Source organism: Antrostomus carolinensis, unplaced genomic scaffold (assembly GCF_000700745.2).
Source record: "Antrostomus carolinensis isolate BGI_N321 unplaced genomic scaffold, ASM70074v2 scaffold1359, whole genome shotgun sequence".
Taxonomy (NCBI): domain Eukaryota; kingdom Metazoa; phylum Chordata; class Aves; order Caprimulgiformes; family Caprimulgidae; genus Antrostomus; species Antrostomus carolinensis.
This window is the reverse complement of record NW_010337608.1, coordinates 49,644-68,229: the sequence shown is the minus strand read 5'-3', so window position 1 is coordinate 68,229 and position 18,586 is coordinate 49,644. Positions and strand designations below refer to the sequence as shown.

The following is an 18,586-nucleotide window of genomic DNA, read 5'->3' as shown; positions in this document are numbered from 1 at the left end:
CTCTAGCCAGGGTCAACCCACCACAATGATCAAAGCTTGAAAGTCTATCAGTGCTACTGAAGGAAAGCATTATATCTCATAAAGACACATGTAAACATTGGAAAAATATATAAAACTTTACCATTAAAAAAATAAATAAATGCTTTGGAATATTTCCCCTACAGTTACTTCCAGAATAACTGCAAACAGCCAACAAATTATCCAGTTCAAGTGTTGTTCTGTTTTTTGTAGCAAGTTTAATGCTGAAAATGTTGATAACCTAATACTTAGATCCAAAGGTCCCTGAACTGTTCAGAAGTTCAGACAATAAAAGAAAGCTCTGTCACTATCCATTCAAATGGAGAGAGATTTCTCCTGTCTAAGCAAAATGCAGTTGCGCAGGTTTATGAGGGATTCTTTCAAAATGTAAATATTCCCAGTTCCAAGGGATCTATAACTACCAAAGCAGAAGTTTCCATTAGACCTTTCACAGTGGGATATATTGAACTTAATCTGTATCTGCAACACAATTCATTCAACATACTGCGAATACAAGGCAGGTGGCATATCTGTACCCTTACAAGATAAACCAATAAGGATTCCTGACACATAGTCAGTTTTGATTAAGATACACAGGGCAGGGAGATATAACAGTTAAAAGTCTTTATCAGCCCATGTAACATTCATTACAACTGGCTATTTGACATTTTGAAGCAACATCTGAGCGCACATGTCATCGCCATATAAAGTCAAGAGTTCTAGCATCTTCTATCATTAGCAACAAGAACCGAAATAATTTCACAGCATGCTCCTTTTCTGCTCCACATGACGCTTCCTCTTCAAAGGGTTTCGGGTGGGTTTTTTGTATAAGTACAAAAAGCTAATTAATTATTAGATAGTGGAAAGTCTCATTGGGACATCTGGACTAAAAAAAAAAATACACTCTGGGAATAATAATGCAATTCTACCATACTAACTAGAGAATCTTTTCCATCTCTCTTTTAAACCTGTTTCTAAAATCCATCCTTATTGTACAAACTTTAATATAGAAATGAGTAATTTTACTCTACTTTCAAAATAACAATTACATTTACTGAAACCTGATGCATGTGTGGTTGTTGGAGAAAAGCAACACTAAAACCACCAAGCTATAAAAAGATTTAAACTTAATTCATATGGAGATTATTAACATGGGAAAAAAGGGTGGCACTGGAACAGATAAATTACTAAAATAAAATAAAGAGATGCTGCTTTTGCACTTTTCAGTGCCAATACATTTCCACATACTACCTTCTCTGCCGAGAGGTTACAGTATAATTTCAGGTTCTAGTAATAAAACTATGTCCCATTAAATTTTAATGACACAGGTAGAAAAAGGCCACTTTGAATTAAGATTTCCCCCTCCCCCCCCCCAAAAAAAAAAGAAGGAGAAATTTCGTTGACTGGGCTGAAGAGCAAAACAGATATTCTCCTCCTGTTTGCTGGAATCTCCCATTTGCATGGGAACACAACTGGTGCAAACAAACATGGAAGTAAATTTAAAACAAAGGCTGTGACAAGTTTTATTCTGCTTACACCACCTTGCTTCTGTGGTGTACTGGAGAATGGTGAGCTACCACAGAAAATGCTTGTAGTCCTCTCAAGAGAAAGGATAAAAAAAAAAAACCAACAAACCAACCCAGAACAACACATGGCATTTAGGAAACCTGGTAATGGTTGACAAAACAGAAAAGCTTCCTAGCTGCAAGCAGTATTTTGGGCTGTGTTAGACAGGAAGCCTTTTCAGCTGTCCAGACTATAAAGAGCACAGAAGACTTCTACCTTCCTTTGCTCCCTCCCTCTAAGTAAACCTCCCCATGACACCACAGTTATGAAGCTGTGAGGCAGATGATGACTAACTCTCTCAGGCTATTTGCTCTGGTGGTACCTAAGGGCATGTTTCCATGGTTGCTCAGAGCCAGGCAGAGAGACTGGAACTGACTCAGACAGCAGAACTGGCACAGCCTTGTGATTAAGCTTGTCACACTGATGAGAGCCTGCTGAGAAGTCAGACTCCTGAGCACGAATAAACTAAACTATTCAAGGTTCCAAGTTTACTCCCAAATAGCTCAGGTCTTTCTCTACACGGTACTACTATACATAACACCTCCCTCTCACAGAAGTTTTTTCCCTTCCAAAAATATTATTATTGATAATTATTATTTCTTGTGAAATTAAGTATCACCCACAAGACACTTACTGATTAAGCTATTCTGGCAGAATCAGAGAGAACTCTGTCCCCAGGCAGTTGTTAGACACCAAGAAGTACCAGTAAGGAACAAGTTCTCACCTGCTGAGTGGTACTAGTGACAATGCCTTGCTGCAGCCGATACGCCTGCTCCTGTAGGTACTTCCTGGTCTCATGATTACGAAGCAAGTAGTTTTCTATCTAAAAAACAAATCCAGATTAGGGAACTGATTTGGCTCTCCACATTGTAATTGACTTTCAATATTACTGCTGTATTAGAAACTGAGACTGACAAGAAAGACTGCCTAAGTATTTATTTGTCATCTGCAAACCTCATTCTGTGTGTCTCAGTGCTTAATAATCACATTGGCCAATATGCATTCACTCACTGACTAGTGAAACATCATTAGACACTGTGTTTATACCAGTGCTTTCCAAATTAGTCTTTGAAACAATTTAGTAAATTATGCTGACAAAGGGGTAGATCCAGGTTTGAGAAATATTTAAAGGGACTCTGTCCATAAAGTGTTGTTGTAGAGACCATGATGACACAAGATAGTCAATTTCTTTTAGATTCATTCAGCCTCCTGCAAAGACACAGATTTAAATAGCACTATGGTCTGGAAGGAAGATAAAATAACTAGCACCTAAGATAAATAAAAGCACCTAACTCGTACAGGATCCTCAGTTCAAAAGTTACTTAAGTCTAAGCAGTACACAAGCACTCTTCAAAAGGCAAATGACTCCTACCCACAGCTGCTGGTCACAGCCCATCACAACTTTCACCAGCAGTAAACACCTACCATCGGGCCAGCTTAATAGGACATAACCGAGCTCTATCAAGCTCTATCAAACTCAGTCAAGTCAAAAAATCCTACTAGTAAACTGTTTAGGGTTCATAAAAAATGAATGGATCTGGTCTGAAAGGAAGAGGAGAAAAGGATGGGTGGAGTGGCCAGCAGGCTGTGAGGCGGAGACTAATAGGGACTGATGGTCACCCCTAAGCCTGCATCAGCAGCACGAACTGGAACAGCCTGACCATGCCCCACAGTAATGCAGAGTTTATCTAGTTTGCCCACACTGTAAGTAAAGTGTGCTGCAGAGATACCAGAGCTCAGGAGGTTAGGTACTGCGTCCATCTGGTGCTGGACCAGGGCCAGGAGCACTCACTGTATTCAAGCTGTGGTGTGCTGAAGCTTACGGAACACCCGAGACATCTAGTCAGTCAGTTCAGGTGTCCCTGCACTGGGCACAACAGCTCAGTCCGTGTGAGCAGGCGTTCCTGTGTGCATGGCAATAGCTGTGTTCACAGCACCACTCCAGACACCTTTATCTTTTCTTGAAGAAAACTTCCTTGTGTTGTGTAAAGAAAGCCTGAACCACATATGTTAAAACAAACTCGTGGTCAAACAATTTCAGCAATTTTCAAATGAATAAAAGAAAATGCTCTTTGTACATAATGCCTAATTAACACATAGAATTGAGATTCCTGTGGCCAGAAGCTTCACAGTATTTTCTATCATTCTAGATATGAACCTATCTACAATTACATTAAACGAGAAGAAATATGACTGTCCCCTATTACTCAGATTTTTTAAAGCAGAATTTAGATAATTTTAACGCATCAAAAAAAGGCACTAACTACCAGCACTTTTCCTTGTGAGAATCACTATTGAAAACTTCTTTACTAATAAGGATCATAGACATTTGCTTTTTAATCACAGTTTTCTGTAAGAACTACTTAAAAGGTTTTTATGACCTTCCCCTGGCTGAAGAAAAACTACTCATTAAAGAGATCTGAACTGTATGCTACCTGATTGAGCAGGAGGCTCATTTGGAGCTCGCAAGATTTACTGTATTAAAGCTCAGCTGGGAGTTTTTAACTCATGCAAGTGGAACAGCTACAGATATTGTCAACAATGTTTCATCCAAAAGAACATGTTGGTGCAGTTGCTTATTTAGGGCAACAGAGTGTGTGAATTTTATATGTACAATATAAAACACAAGCAGTAAATGTTTTTATCCTCCCCCAAATTAAAGAGCATCCTTTCTCTTGTACAGCTCTGCACTTTTTATGCCAAAATAAAAAACACGTACCAATAATTCTATGCACATGGAAATATGCAAAAGCACATATGTAGCAAACATGTCAGTTTCTAACTCTCCCTTTCATAGTTATGCATACAGCAAGACAAAGTCTAGCTTGCTCTTATTTAGTTAGGACTTTTTGATACTACACCACTGCGTTCCATCACCCTCTACTGCAACCAAGAAAAAGCCTTACATGCTCCTGCAGCACTTGATTATCATGTATATGTCCATGCAAATCAAACCATCAATGAATCTAGTCTAGAATTCTTACTCAGTCAAGCATAATCACAGCCACCTAAAATTATTGCTTTATTTTTAGTGATTTCTGTTCATTGATGGTATATGCAATACCTTTTGCAGTGCCTCTTCTGTTTTCTCAGGGTTTGTTTTGAGTGCTTGGGAAGCATCATTCATCGGTATAGGCATGAATCTCAAAGTGTAATTCCTAAAGAAAAGTAAAAGGAAAGATTTTTTAATAGTAAAAGTTAACCTAATTACTGTATCTCTTTATGAACAATAAACTAGAAGGGAGAAATGAGATGCATCTAGCTTGTCTGTGGAAGACAGTAAGAAAGTATTTTTCACATTTGTAAGTGAACTAACTGGAGGCATGCACGTGCCTTTTTGCTGCCAGTTCTTCTTTGCCATTAGATAAGAGGAGGAGACTTTAGAAAGCACAAAATGCAATTAAGCAGGCAGTGCTCAGTGGCTGTCAATTAAAGGCCTAGCTGTCCTCTATACCTTTGCACACAGAGTTGGATTACTTTTTCCTGTATCAGAACAGGGAGTGTCAGTGCCTGCTGGCAATTCTAGCAGATCTAAGTCTAAATGGAAATATTCAGTAACAGATAGATGGCTGCTAAGAAACTGCGTTTTGAAAATTTAGTATTTGGTAACTTCTTGTGTTTACAAGAATTTAAGACAGTTGCTGAACTTTCAATGAAAGCTGAAAAAACATCTCCACATTGCTTTATGCAAACAATTGCTCCCTGCATTTTAGTTATTTGCAAAATATTTGCATAGCTTTGTCCATCTGCTGCAACATGATAATAAAGATAGGGTTTTGGTCTTGACACAAAATTGTATTTGAACCCTTGAGAACACAACTTGGCCAGCATGACACAGTTAAACCTAAAACTCTATATGCTGTGAGATGTCCACACACCTTCAGATTTGAAAAAATGAAAAATTAATTTAAAAATCTGGAAATTATTCTGCCTGTTTTCAACTAGCCTTAATTTCCTGCAAACATCTCTTCCTCCTCCTTCAGCTGTCTGCAAACATCCCACTAACTGTCTGTTTCTGTTCCATTCAGAGTTTCATAAATATGGTTGGAGTTCTCTATTTTTGAGCACTTTAAAGTCGGCAATTTCAATTGAGTCAACTCTATTGACTTCAATGGACCCACTCCTCACTAAATGCACTAACTCCAACAGCAGACTCCTTAACTACTGTGAAACTTCAAGGTTCTCTCCAAGGTTCTTTCACTTCCTCTCCCACCATTGGCTTAGCCACATGAAACACCACTCTCTGAAGGACAGTGGACTTCTGAACTACCAAACACACCTATTCCTCATTGATACTACCCAAACCTTTACCTAAATGATAATGGAAGACTTCTATGTTTCTTCCCCAATGTAAACATGCTGATGTATAGCTGTCAGTGGCAGAGTCAGCAAGGTTGCTGCCCTTCCACAGTGTCCAGCTGCCCACTGCATCACAGCCAGAAAATTAACTTTTCTTTCTAGTTGTCTTATCCTTCAAAAGTACTATGCCTGTTGGTGCTGAAGCTGCAGGTGGCCTCATCCTTGAGCAATTAATTCCTGACCTTGAGTGAAAAGTAAAACAAGAAGGAATGTGTATGAGAAGATAAGGATGGTTTGTGAGCTGTAATTAGTAACCAGTCAGAAGTAAAAGAATGGCTCGTCAACAGGTGGATTTACCCAATCATGTCAATTGTTCAGACGCGTGTGTGATAAGGGGCAACAAATCAAAAGTGAAAGAGTGCCGCATGCTTGGGCCTGCTGGAGGAAAAAAGGATGTATAAGCTGTGCAAAGTTTCAGTAAAGTGCTGATGCCTGAAGACATCTCGGTGTTGGTCATTTCTTCATCTGCCGCACTATGCCTGCTATTACAGATCCCGTTATGTGTCCTCATGTAATACTAAATAGTGAATAATTGGCTGTCCACCAGCATGGGGACAATTTTTAAATGTCAAAGGTACTGAGCTCAAAGACAGATAATAATTACAGACTGGTGATTGCCTGACTACTAGCTGGCAGGTGGGGTATTTATTTAGTTAAAAAGAAACAAAGGTAGATTTTGAAGGATCTCTGCAGCTGTTTGACATTTAATATATCACATTCATTGAAATCTAAAATTGCCAGCTCTCGTGCTAGCAATTATATGCTACATTCAGTTTAGTCAAAGGCTTAGTACACCCTCTCTCACACACACAGATACACACACAGAGGAAGGGAGTAAAATGAGAGGCAAGGAGACCCCACGGACACAATCACAGAGGCAGAACTTTAAAAAATCACTACCCTAAGGAAAGATCTGTACTTGGTTTCCTTCCAGACAGAAAACATTGTATTGGAATGGTAATTTATTTTCATCTAAGAATTATCCAGCTCTTAGGGGCAAAAAAAAAAATCAAGAATTTAAATCTCACTTTTCACTTTGAACATCAGAGCAGCATTTATCTTCACACTTCATTTTTCTCTGTTTCCTTTGAAGCCTAAAATATCCCTCCATTCTTTTTATGAACACTCCACTTGTCACTTGTAATAGAGTACATTTCTCTACCAACTTAATAATCCAGTAGTTTCATAACACATTAACACTCTCAGCAAAATACCTATATTTAAAGGAAGTTAAATTTGGGAGGGGTGTTCAGAGACTGGAAAAGATGTCTCAAGAACCTCCTTTGTCTCTCTCTACATACAGCACGGGTGAGAACAGTCCTCCATTTCATCACACGTTATTTCCCTTGTAGTAACTTCTGCTCCATTCATGACATACACTCTCTGCTGCAGAGTAATGACTTTACTGCCTACTTTTTTAAAAACATGAATAAGAATCTGTTTTGCAGGTATGTGAATTTCTTCAGTCTGTCCATGTAGGGGAAAAAAATAATCTAGAAATTAATATGGGACAATACTGTGCAGTTCTACAACACAGTGGAGTCTAGGCTACAAAGCACACAAGCACATGCTTACTTTCAGATCAAAATTACTGAGATACAAAACCCTGTTTAACAGCCAGGCTGCACAGGATGCCCACTGCTCTCAAATGCTCTCCTGAACTGACACCTGTACTGGACTCTACAGAAGATCCTCTCAGCATCTCACATCAGCTGGCTTGGGACACCCTCGGGGCAACAACAGTCAAGCTCCTGGAATTCCCTTGCAGGAACAACATTTTTACACAGTTTTAAGAGATGAAGAAAAGCTGAGAGGAGGGGGAAAAAACCAATCTTCAGATTACTTCACCCTATTTTAAAGTCTGTTACCATCTCTCCCAATTCTCCTCAGCCTCCTCATCTCACTATGAGAGCCTAGATTTCTTCTTTTTTGTTGTTCACTATATGACTATTTTTCTTAAGAACAAATTGAAAACAACACACACAACACACATACCCCCAAGCATCTTCAGTATATTTAATTCCATTTTGAGCAACAATTCTTTCCTACAGAATATTTATGGTTTCATGTATTTAGGAAACATATGGTGCAGGATGTTCTCAACATGTCTTTGAGATGGATTGTTTAAAGGCTAACTGTTTTCAGCCAGTATTGACAGTCCATCTCTTGCAAGTTTAAATCTTTGTTGCTTGTGGCTTAGTTTGTGATATTATCAATGGTTTTAACAATTCTAAAATGTTAGAGGAGACATAAAATGACCTCAGCTTCCAAGCTGAATAACTGAGATGTTGCCTCAACAAAGTGCGATGTCACACAATTATCTGTAGCTTTTCTTTTTTTTTTCTGCTTGGATGATTTACTTTTGCCTTAGGATTTCCCCTTCTGTTCTATTTACTTACCCAAGCATTTCAGAACAGAAAAGTAAAGTTGATGCTAACCAGAAAATAAGTGTATTATCTTTTCTGCTAGACTTTCTCATAAATGTACATGCTATTGCTCTCTAAAAGAGAAATGTCTGCAAGCTGACAAATAACCTTTGCAAATTATTATTCACTATCAATAGAATCACTCCAAGATGATTTGGTTAATTATACATCATTTATATAATTTCCCCCATCAGTGCAACTGAATTGATTTTGAAACCAAGTATATAAACTACAACAGTTTCAGGAAACAAGTAACTTCATAAGCTCTAGCCTCCTGACTCCTCTGAGGTTTAAGATGTTCCCCTAAGTAGTTATCCTGTTTTGCAACACGTCTTGTCTAGAAACTAGCAATTGTAATTGTACATTACCTTCACCTTCTAAAGAGGGCCTTAGCTCCTCTCAGAGGGGTTTAATGACATGAAACAACTGTAACTGCTGCTTAATTTAAATCTCTAATTTTTCCCTCTTAAGAAAAGTAATAATAACATATAAAGAAATGTGATGGAGATGGAGAGAGATGAAAGTCATTTAGCATCTATCGTGGGTAACGGCTGCAACTGTGAGTAAACTCAGGGAAGCAAAATTACCCAGACCACAGCAATTACAATGAACAACTAGAGTTCCTGAGATCATCACTATTAGTTCCAACTTGCTGGGGGAAAGAAAAAAAAGCCAGACCACAAAGGCATGCTTCAGTAATTTTCTGTTATTATATACAGCTTCATTCACTGACTAGAATAGAATTTCTGCATGCTATCAACACAAGAGAATGAAGAAAAGGGAAAATATTCTCAAATTCAGAATAGTAATGCTAACAGAGGTACTCAATGGCCTTAATGCTGATAGCAGAGTATGGGTGAAAGAGCCACAGAGCCTTTTCCCATCCTTTTCAAGAACGTGAAGTCACACATCTTCCTTTACATTAAGCACACTGATGCTTAAAATTGAGAGCACTCAGCATCTTCAAATCATATTGACTGTGCTGAGAACTGCAGCTGCTCAGATCATTCAGGATCTAAGTCTTTAGCCTCTTCATCAGGCATGCAGTTGCTCGAGAACTTACTTTTCCAGTGCCACAGCTATGTCCTGAAAGCCCTGTGCAGTGATGTTATTCTTGTCCCATATTACAGTTCTGAGAGATGAGGGGGAGAAGAAAACAAAATAAGTTAAACAAGAGCCAACAAATAAATCCATACTGAAACTTTGCATATTGAAGTAACACAGTGCTGTATGTTCAAAATGGAAACATTTTAAAAACCTGTCTTTAGTTATATGCTAAAACCTTAAAATGACAGAAGTTAGGCACAAAGACAGTATAAAAATTCGGTTTGCCTTTCTTTAAAGGGGATTTTGTACTATATTTTCCATCATTAACATAAAAACATAGCTTTTTCTAAAATACAGTTAATAGAAAGACTTGGAGATAAAATTCCAGCTTTTTCCAGGAATGACAAAAAAAAAAAAAGTTTAAACGACTGCTTTGCAAACCCACACTGAAAAACAAGAAAACTGCAGTTAAGTGATCAATCTCTGTTCTACACAGGCTATATGACTACAGTTACAGAAAAAGGTATTTAAAAAATTAATGGCGATTGGTGGTCAAAATTTGCAGGCTATTGTATATTCAACCCTGTACTAGCTCATCACACAGTTCCTATGATTCCACATGCAACATAACTAGCTGCTAGTATAAACTATTAGGGTAGGTGCATAAACTGCAGCTCTTTTGAATACACAATAGTGATAATGGTGATCAAGCCTTCCCCCTCCTCCCTCAATTTAGACCACTCAAGCAGACTGCTTGGCAATTTGTGAACACATGTTCAAAGATCTCATTAGCAGTCAGAAGAGATAGTCAAGCGGATAAATTCTGCTTGGCCAAGAGCACTAGTTGTAGCTGTTCTTTAAAAAAAAAAAAAGAAAAAAAAAAGGCACAGAACCAAACAAAGATTTATGGTGTTAAAGGGGGGGGGGGGAAGATAGATGGCAGGGTTTCACAGGTATTGACACCCTTCTGCTGTTGCGGAATTCTCCCTTTGCTTTTTATATAGAAAGATGAAGGAAAGGAAGAGAGGAAGAGAGATTCTACACCCACTCTGCAAAGATCAGGTATGCTGAGAGACAAATCTTGGCTATTTTTGTCATTGGAAAGTCTGTTTATATTTCTACTTGGATGGGATTTTAGAAGATTTTAAGCAGAGCCAGTTACCATTGCATTATTCAGTTTGTAATCACACCACAGACTTTGGTGACATTATGTACTGTAGAGCATTTCAGTCTGCCATCCTGACAGCCATCAAGGCTTTATTTCTTCAGATACCGTGGTCATTTCAGGTTAATATATTTAGTAACCTAAGCCACCTCTCCAGTGTTTTTGTGACTCTTTCAATATTCAGTTTGGGCATAACAACACAAAGACCAGGATCCCTGCTTCTAAACAAAATAGCCAGGATTGTTCTGGGGTTTCTTATCATACAGGGAACAAATGCTTGGAGACCAAGCACAAAGTAGTCTCTTCACATAGACAATACACTGAGGAAGGTTCATCTGCACAGTCTGACAAGAGAGGAGGTGAGGATTAGCTCTCCTGATGATGGTGACATATTTACAGGTCCCCAACCAGATTGGTGCTGATTGAAGGTTTTACCATTTGCTAATCACATATTAGATAGAAAAAAAGTGATACTCTCAAGCCATCAGTGCCAGACATGTGCTAAAAAGCAGTGAAGTTGTCGGGTGGATGAAGTTACAGAGAAGAGATGCCAAGACCCATCAGCACTATAGGCAGGGGAGAGTGGAAGGAGGGATAGCCCATGCTGCTACCCATTCTGAATTCCACATGCTCTTAGTTCTTCTATAAGCTGATACTCCAGAAGACAAAGAATAATTTAGTTTCTCACTGAAGTACCACAATTTTTTCTGCTGGGATGCCTCCAGTAGAAAAAGAGAGAGCAGAAGAGAGTGGCTAAGAACTGGAACAGGGATCCCAGAGACACTTTGGAATTCCGGTACTTGGAAATCTTCAAAACCTGCCTGGACAAGGCCCTGAGCAACCTGACAGCTTTAAAGTTGGCCTTGCTTTGAGAAGGATATTGGATTAGGTGACATATAGAGCTCTATAACAAGAGCTATAATTGTTTTCCTATGATTCTAGGAAATTTAGAGCTCTCTTGTTCCAACAAGAGGTCTTCCTGTTTAAATTTAGAAAAAGTAATGTTCTCCAGTTTCAGTTATGGAAATGTTTTTACAGAGACAATTTCCTTCTCTTGTTTGTTTTTGATTTGGGTTTTTTTTTGGTTGTTTGGTTGTTTTGTTTAAAAAAAAAGAAAAAAAAAAGCCTGAGAATCTATATCTATATCTGGCTATATCTAGAAGGGTTCTGAAGAGAAACAGCCTGAGAATAAGCCAAGAACTTCAGTATTACTAAGCCAGTCTATCTTTTACTGCAAATACTTTTCCCTTACCTGAGCTTGGTGTTTATCTGCAGGGCTTTTGCCAGCATCTTTGCTCCCATATCTCCCATAGCATTTCCACTAATATCCACTTTTGTAAGAGAAGTATTGCTGCCCAAGGCATTAATAATGATGGTGACCTCAGTCTTCAGCTTAGAATCTGCGAGGGACAATGACTGCAGAGGCTGTGGAACACAGAAAAGGCACTGATAACAGCAGTTGATAATGCACTCATTTCTCAAACATCAACCAAAAGAAGTTACAAGTTCCCCAAACTCTTGGAGACAGCAGTAAGCATCAAAGAGTTTCTGCGTTTGCTGCAGATCCTACAACACATGATAAATTGGGAATCAACAACTTAGAGCAGAGATGTCAAACACATATACACATACAGTTTAAGTTGCAACACCCTGAGAAAAAAAAATATTAAGTGACAGTATCTCCAGTTTCTTGTGTCCTATTAAGTACATAATACAGTGGGAACCTGAAAAGAGGTAAGACAGTAACAACAAGCTTCACAAGACAGCCTCTAGTGTCCAGCGGGTTTTGCTTAACCTGCATGCATCCCTGTCAGTGAGAAATAAAAATATCTCCTCTCCCTCAGACCGAGAGCTTCATTCAAGGGCAAATTAGGATCTGAGACATTGTTAAAACAAAAACAATTCCTTTAAACTGTTTTATTATGCTACTTCAACTTTAGGAGTGATTTTGCCTATCTGTTCCTTCAATTAAGGGCACAGACATTTGGGATGAAAGAGGCAGAAAACTGTAGCAAGTCCGAAATTAAGAAGAGTATCTAGTAAAATGAGTATGTCAATGCGTATTACTCACAGTGGTGTTCCAACACCTGTGATTGCAGTATCTTTATGTAACTTTTTTTTTAACATATAAACTATGTTAAACTGAAGCTTCTTTACTGCGCTCCTGCAAGTCACACTCTAAACCTTAAGAAAAATTCTTTTAAAAATGCATGTATTTCCTCCATTCTGTGTCCCAAGACTCAGCATCGGGAGCTCAGGAACTACAGTCTATCTAGCACCGTGCTTTGCAGAGGTATTACAGCTCCTAAAATCGTAATTTGTCTTTGCTGATGTACTAGAACTCCACAAAACAGTTCCCTTGCTGAAGTGTGAGTTCAACACAGAGGAGCGTATTGTCATTATAGACCCACACAGGCGTGCGTTGGAGGGTGAATTTCAGAAGCCTAAAATCTACAAATTGCCAGTATGGGAAAATCAACGTCTGGTAAGGATGACCTGTGGCACCTACATTAGATGCTCAAAGCTTAGATTAATATAAATAAACCGGCTGAACTGGGCCCGCCTTCCAGGGTCCAAAATGCTGCATGGTACCTACTATACACTGGGACTCTAGCCCCCAGACACCACTGGATTACAGAAACAACCAAAAAGCTTGCAACAATAAAAAATGCACTTAGAAATGAGGAAATGCATAAAAATTTGGAGGCACAGCAGTTTTACAATTAGAAAGTCTAACAGTAACACAAGTCACATGCTGGTTTCATTTTAAATGGAAGTTATTAAATTACTATGTTAATGCCCTTAATCTGTCTGTGCTTCCCCGTTTTATTACATTATGTACCCTAAAGAATATTAGCATCACATTAGAATGGCATTTAGAGCTCTTGGCACAAGTTTGAGAAGACCTCCTGTGACAGACTCCCAGAAAAGCAGCATTGCTCAGCTCTCAGACAAAATCGCCACTAAGCTTGTGAGAGTGAACTTTCTCCTGTTCCTCATGTGCCACTTTAGAAAGGGTCATTCAATTTACTTAGCTGGAAGTGCTCCCTTCCCACATACCAATTTTTCTAAACCTCAAATATCCTCCCAGGAAAGGATTTCTCACCTCTTGCATTCCAATACTCTGACAAAATAGTACATGATTGAAAACGCTTCTGCACTGTGTTCTGCAGGGATTGGCAGCTATACATCACTACTACCACATACAAAATATGCATATAGCACAGTAAAGCACCTGCTATATTAGCAGCATCTTTGATGTGGATGAACTGCCAGTTTTCTTGTACAGCTACTCTCATCATTTATTCAATGAGCAAAAAGCAAACAACTCTGGACTCACTTGGTTCCTTGAATGCAAACTACAATCAGAACATAACTCTGTAGGATTAAATGTACAGGCTGCTAAACGTTCATTAAATTATCCGACCAGTACCTTAAAAAAACCCAATGAAACAACAAAAAAAAACCCTCACCAAAACCAAATCCCCCACAAACAGGGGCAATACTCTACATAGCCTACAAACACTCACTACTTCTAGCAACTTAATACTTTTAGCTGGATATTGAGAAAACAGAAGTCTGATAAGCTCTTCAGCGTCCCTGCTGCAGAAAACAGATACGTCAATACAGTCAAAATGTCTTAATACAATCTTATTAAGGAAGAGGAATTCTTAAAAAATAGAATTAGAAACTGTATGATTGTATTCATTGATTTTGTCATACTCCTGATGAAAAACATTTAAGATTAAATCAAGCTAAATTTGTCCTATGAATAAAAATGCTGTAAAAACCCTCAAAAGGTCAATTCTCCAACAAACACCAACCTAAGAATTAAAGATATTCAGCACTGTAGTAATTCTCTGCACCCAAGCAGGGCTGACTACCACTCTGAGTAATGGCACACTGTACCTGCAGTGTAAGTACCATCTATTTTTGCAAGAAGAAAAGAAATGGCACGGTAAGCATACAGCTTCAGACACTTCCTGCAATACTAGTAAGAATATATTGTTATAGCCTACACAGTACAGCAACTACTTAAAAAGTCAAAAAAACAAATAAAACCAAAACCAAATCTAAATATTACATTCTTGTCTATTAAACACCTGGGAAATTTTGCTGTTTAGATTATTACAACTGCTTTTAAATTGTGTAGAATTACATTTGTGTAGCTGTATTTTTACAGTCATAAAACCAAAGTATTGATTGTTTACACCATTTCACTCATGACTTATATTAACACAGCAGCAGATCTATTTGAAATGTGTATAAAGTTACGAAGAAGCATTTGGCAGATGACTGTTTTAGATTAAAGCCTCTTGCTTCAGCTTTCCATGCAGATAATGCATGGTCCCTAAACTGTACCATCCTGCAGACAATACATATGCTGTGGGCAACTTCATACTCTGGTCTCTCCAGCTCCACCCGTACTTTTTAATGTCCTGTGACAGTAAATGCATAGTAATGGCAGAACAAGGACCACCTCATTCAGGATTCAAAACCAAACTGAAATAACTAGAAACTTAAAATAATTTTGTAAGCATTGTACTATCTCAAGGTAGAGTGAGGACCATTCAGCTATGTGCAACACATGCTTTTCCCATGGTGCTACAGAGTCTATATCCCCAACTCTTTAGTTGCTAAGAGATGCTTCAGATTGATTTTTAGCACCTGATGAAACAGAAATAAACAAGATTCCTTCACTGAAGACAATTAAAACATGGAGAGAGAAGAGACAGGTTAACACCAACAGGATCACATGCCGTAACCCACAGGTTAATGCCTGACATGAAGGAGAGACAGTTATTTTAAGTACCTACATAAAATAAATTTTTGGTGGATTATTTCATTGTAACACTGTAAACAGGATGAGACTACAGGGTGTGTTGTGCAGGTTAGCTCAGGAAAGAGGGAGTAAGAATGACAGGAGCACATTTGACCACTGGATTGTGGCAAAGGCAGAAAGTGGAACAATGGCTGACATTGCCTATGAGCTGAAAAGAAAAGGAGCATAAGAAGTTGAAACTGATGATGCAAGGGAGGGACAGCTGTGAGAATGATACATCCACAATTTAGCACCTACATTTTCTCTGTCCTGAAAGCTTCAAAAACAGAAGTCAGGAAAGATAAACAGAAGGTTGTAACACTTAATAGAGACAATAAGGTGGAAGTCAGTGGTTTTATTCTTGCAAACAGATAATATGAACAGGACAGTCATATAAATAGGAAAAAATACCACAACAGCATGTGTGAGACGATGGTTTCAATACTGAAAGGATGCATAGAGTGTGTTGAAGAAGTGTTTTAGGATATGGCCTGAGTGGGAAGAAATGTTCACCTGCAACTGAGCAAAGGGATGAAGGAAATAGAGAAAAAATATGCTAAATTACATTTGCTTGTGATTAATCTGGTTTGACCTAACAGTCTTCAGGATAGCTGTGAAAGATTAAGCAAATGTCCAAAGAGAAGAAGCAGGTGCTATCTGATGAAATGATACCACTCCTCAGTATGGTATCAACAGAAAAAGGAGAGAAGGGGAAGATAGCCCTGCACTATTCCCTTTGGAGACAGAGTAGAAGCAGGTGGTCATACACTGCAAAATGAAAAGGCTAGTCTGGTACAAGAAGTAATAGAGAGATCTATCAATATGCTTCTTAGTTAGCATGATGCTCCATCTGACTTGTGCAAACAAGGACCTACTGCTTTCATTACAGGTGCTAACTCAATTAGAATACTGGTATCTGTATCACAGAATCACAGAATATTAGGGATTGGAAGGGACATATGCAGCACTTCACTGTGTCACACTGACATCCCATATTTTAAAGATTAAGGTGAGGAGGTAGGCAAAGAATAAAGAAAAAAAAACCTCAAACAGTAGCACTAATCCCAATTAAGAGGACACAAAGAGGAGAGAGGACTAGTTTAACAAATCAATTCAAATACAACTAAGCAGTAAGAAAAGATGAACATAGAACACAGGTCTAATGACCTTGTATGGAAGGAGACATTGGAAACCCTGGTGAAAACTGCTCCTCTCAATTGCAGGGTGCAGACACAGATGGGAGGAGAAAATAAGAAAGCAGTTAGTGTGGAGACCATGAACTTGGAGGTGAGACAATAAAGACAAAAGGAATAGCAGATGTTTAGACAACTGAAGTCTACAGTCAGCTATTTCTGGAGAATGAGGAAAGCAGAGCTTGCTTGTTACTTGTATAGGGAATGAAGGAGAAAGGAAGGACTAAAAATAGATGAATAAAGATTGAAAGGCATGAGATTAACAGAGCATCTTAAGATGCACCCTTAAGATGCACATTTTAAAAGCACCCTTACAGCTAAAACTAGGATTCCATGTCAAGACAAGACTACAAATCCAACCACAAAAGTCTTTCAGAATCAGGAGAGAGGGTGGAAACTTAAGAAAGGGGGCAAGGATCCCAGTAAGGCACTCTGAAAAGGTTTTATGAAACTGCTCCTGTGATTAATGTCCTAGAAGTAAAAAACAGCATAGTGAACAGTTTATTTGCATATTTTGAAGGCAAAGGGAGTTCTGGGAGATCACTGCAGTGACTTTGCATTTTGTTAAGCAAAAAAAGTGCTAATACCCCAGAACGGCTACCAGGATATAGTGCATTATATTAATTAAAAAAAATGAAAAATTAAAATTCTGTTATTGAAGGAGTATCATCACCCAGAGAACACTACCATTGTGATCTCCTATCAGGACACAAAAGTTTTGAAAATGTGTGCCTACAGGGCTGTATAATTTAGACCTGAAGCAACTAGGTTAAGCACATCCACCTGTTTAGAATGAATATTTTTCATCAAACACAGATCCTAAGACTATTCTAAGAAACACTTACCTACATGCTACACATAATCCAAATTACTATTTGAAAAAATAAAAACCAAAATGTTGGTTGTGCCTGTGTAGGATCACGGTCAAATCTTATGCAGCAAATTAACAGAGTGAAGAAAATTAACAGAAATAGGCTGTGAGGGTACAAATACACATGATGATAGTAGGCAGAAAGATACTCACTGAATCTTCGTCTTGAATCATCTGAACTAAATTATCAAGTACTGGAGTGAGATTTCTGAGGGAAGAAAAGTTAGGAAGATGATGAAATCAGCAACTTCGCCTCATCCATTCTCTTGTTATTTAAAAGAAAGAAAAGCCTTACTTGGATTTCATGTTGTTAAAGTTTTTGCCTAATGCCAAGTGTCTTATCGATCGGTTTTTACTAAGCCAGACTACAAGGGTTGAGAGGTCAGATTCTAGGCCTGTAAAGAATTAGATTAGATTAAGAATTAAAAAACATTTTCACAAAAAAACCCAGACAGGGTCCGATTATTAACACTATGTTCATTCACGTAACTGTATCAGTGTACTCATTTCCAAGAGCTCTAGAAAATTTTCCATTCTTCTGTTTTTAAATACTTTTGTCTTTTTTGCTTCTGTTTTCCTATGAGAATGAATCCTTTCTCTAAAATAAGCCCTCTAAATCTCCATCCTAATCAGCCACTGAAGGCACCTCTCAGAAACACAGAAGAGAAACGTAGTCCCTTATCCATAGTCCAACCACCCAAGGGTAGTTCCTCGCATTGTCAGGCAGAGTTTGAAGTTCCTTTTGAGAGTTTTGAGATCACACTAATTGTTATTTAGTCTTAGTAGAGTTGTCTACCAACAAGGTCTCAAAGGCTTCAACTGCAAAAAGGCTAACATAACAGGCTACAAATAAAATGACCTGAAAAACAAGCCACATTTTATTCTACTGGGTAAGAAAAATAACTTGCTGTAGTACTGTATTCCCAAACTAGTGGTGTATTTCAAGAGTCCACGAGTCAGATTACAATTATTTAGGATCTAGATCCTCAAGGTAATTCAGATTTCAAATATCTTTATTTATAACAATTAATCTTCTTACAAAATTGGGCTGAGCCAGTAGCTCCCAAAGCTTTCCACCTGCCCATCCATCCTACCTTTCTTGGGCCTTCAACTGTACTG

At 38.3% G+C, this 18,586-nt stretch overlaps 1 protein-coding gene across 1 annotated transcript in view; it reads right to left on the bottom strand.

Moving 5' to 3' along the window:
- Window positions 1-2,308: 2,308 nt before the first annotated feature.
- The window catches only part of LOC104520160 (F-actin-uncapping protein LRRC16A), a gene marked incomplete at its 3' end in the record, with an annotated part of 64,967 nt that continues 48,689 nt past the window's right edge, over window positions 2,309-18,586 (bottom strand). The window contains exons 18-23 of the mRNA XM_029086790.1: window positions 17,763-17,862; window positions 17,621-17,675; window positions 11,834-12,006; window positions 9,433-9,501; window positions 4,649-4,742; window positions 2,309-2,407 (exon numbers count right to left, since the gene is read on the bottom strand). Coding sequence (XP_028942623.1) covers window positions 2,309-2,407; window positions 4,649-4,742; window positions 9,433-9,501; window positions 11,834-12,006; window positions 17,621-17,675; window positions 17,763-17,862 — 590 coding nt within the window. The remainder of the gene's footprint in view (window positions 2,408-4,648; window positions 4,743-9,432; window positions 9,502-11,833; window positions 12,007-17,620; window positions 17,676-17,762; window positions 17,863-18,586) is intronic.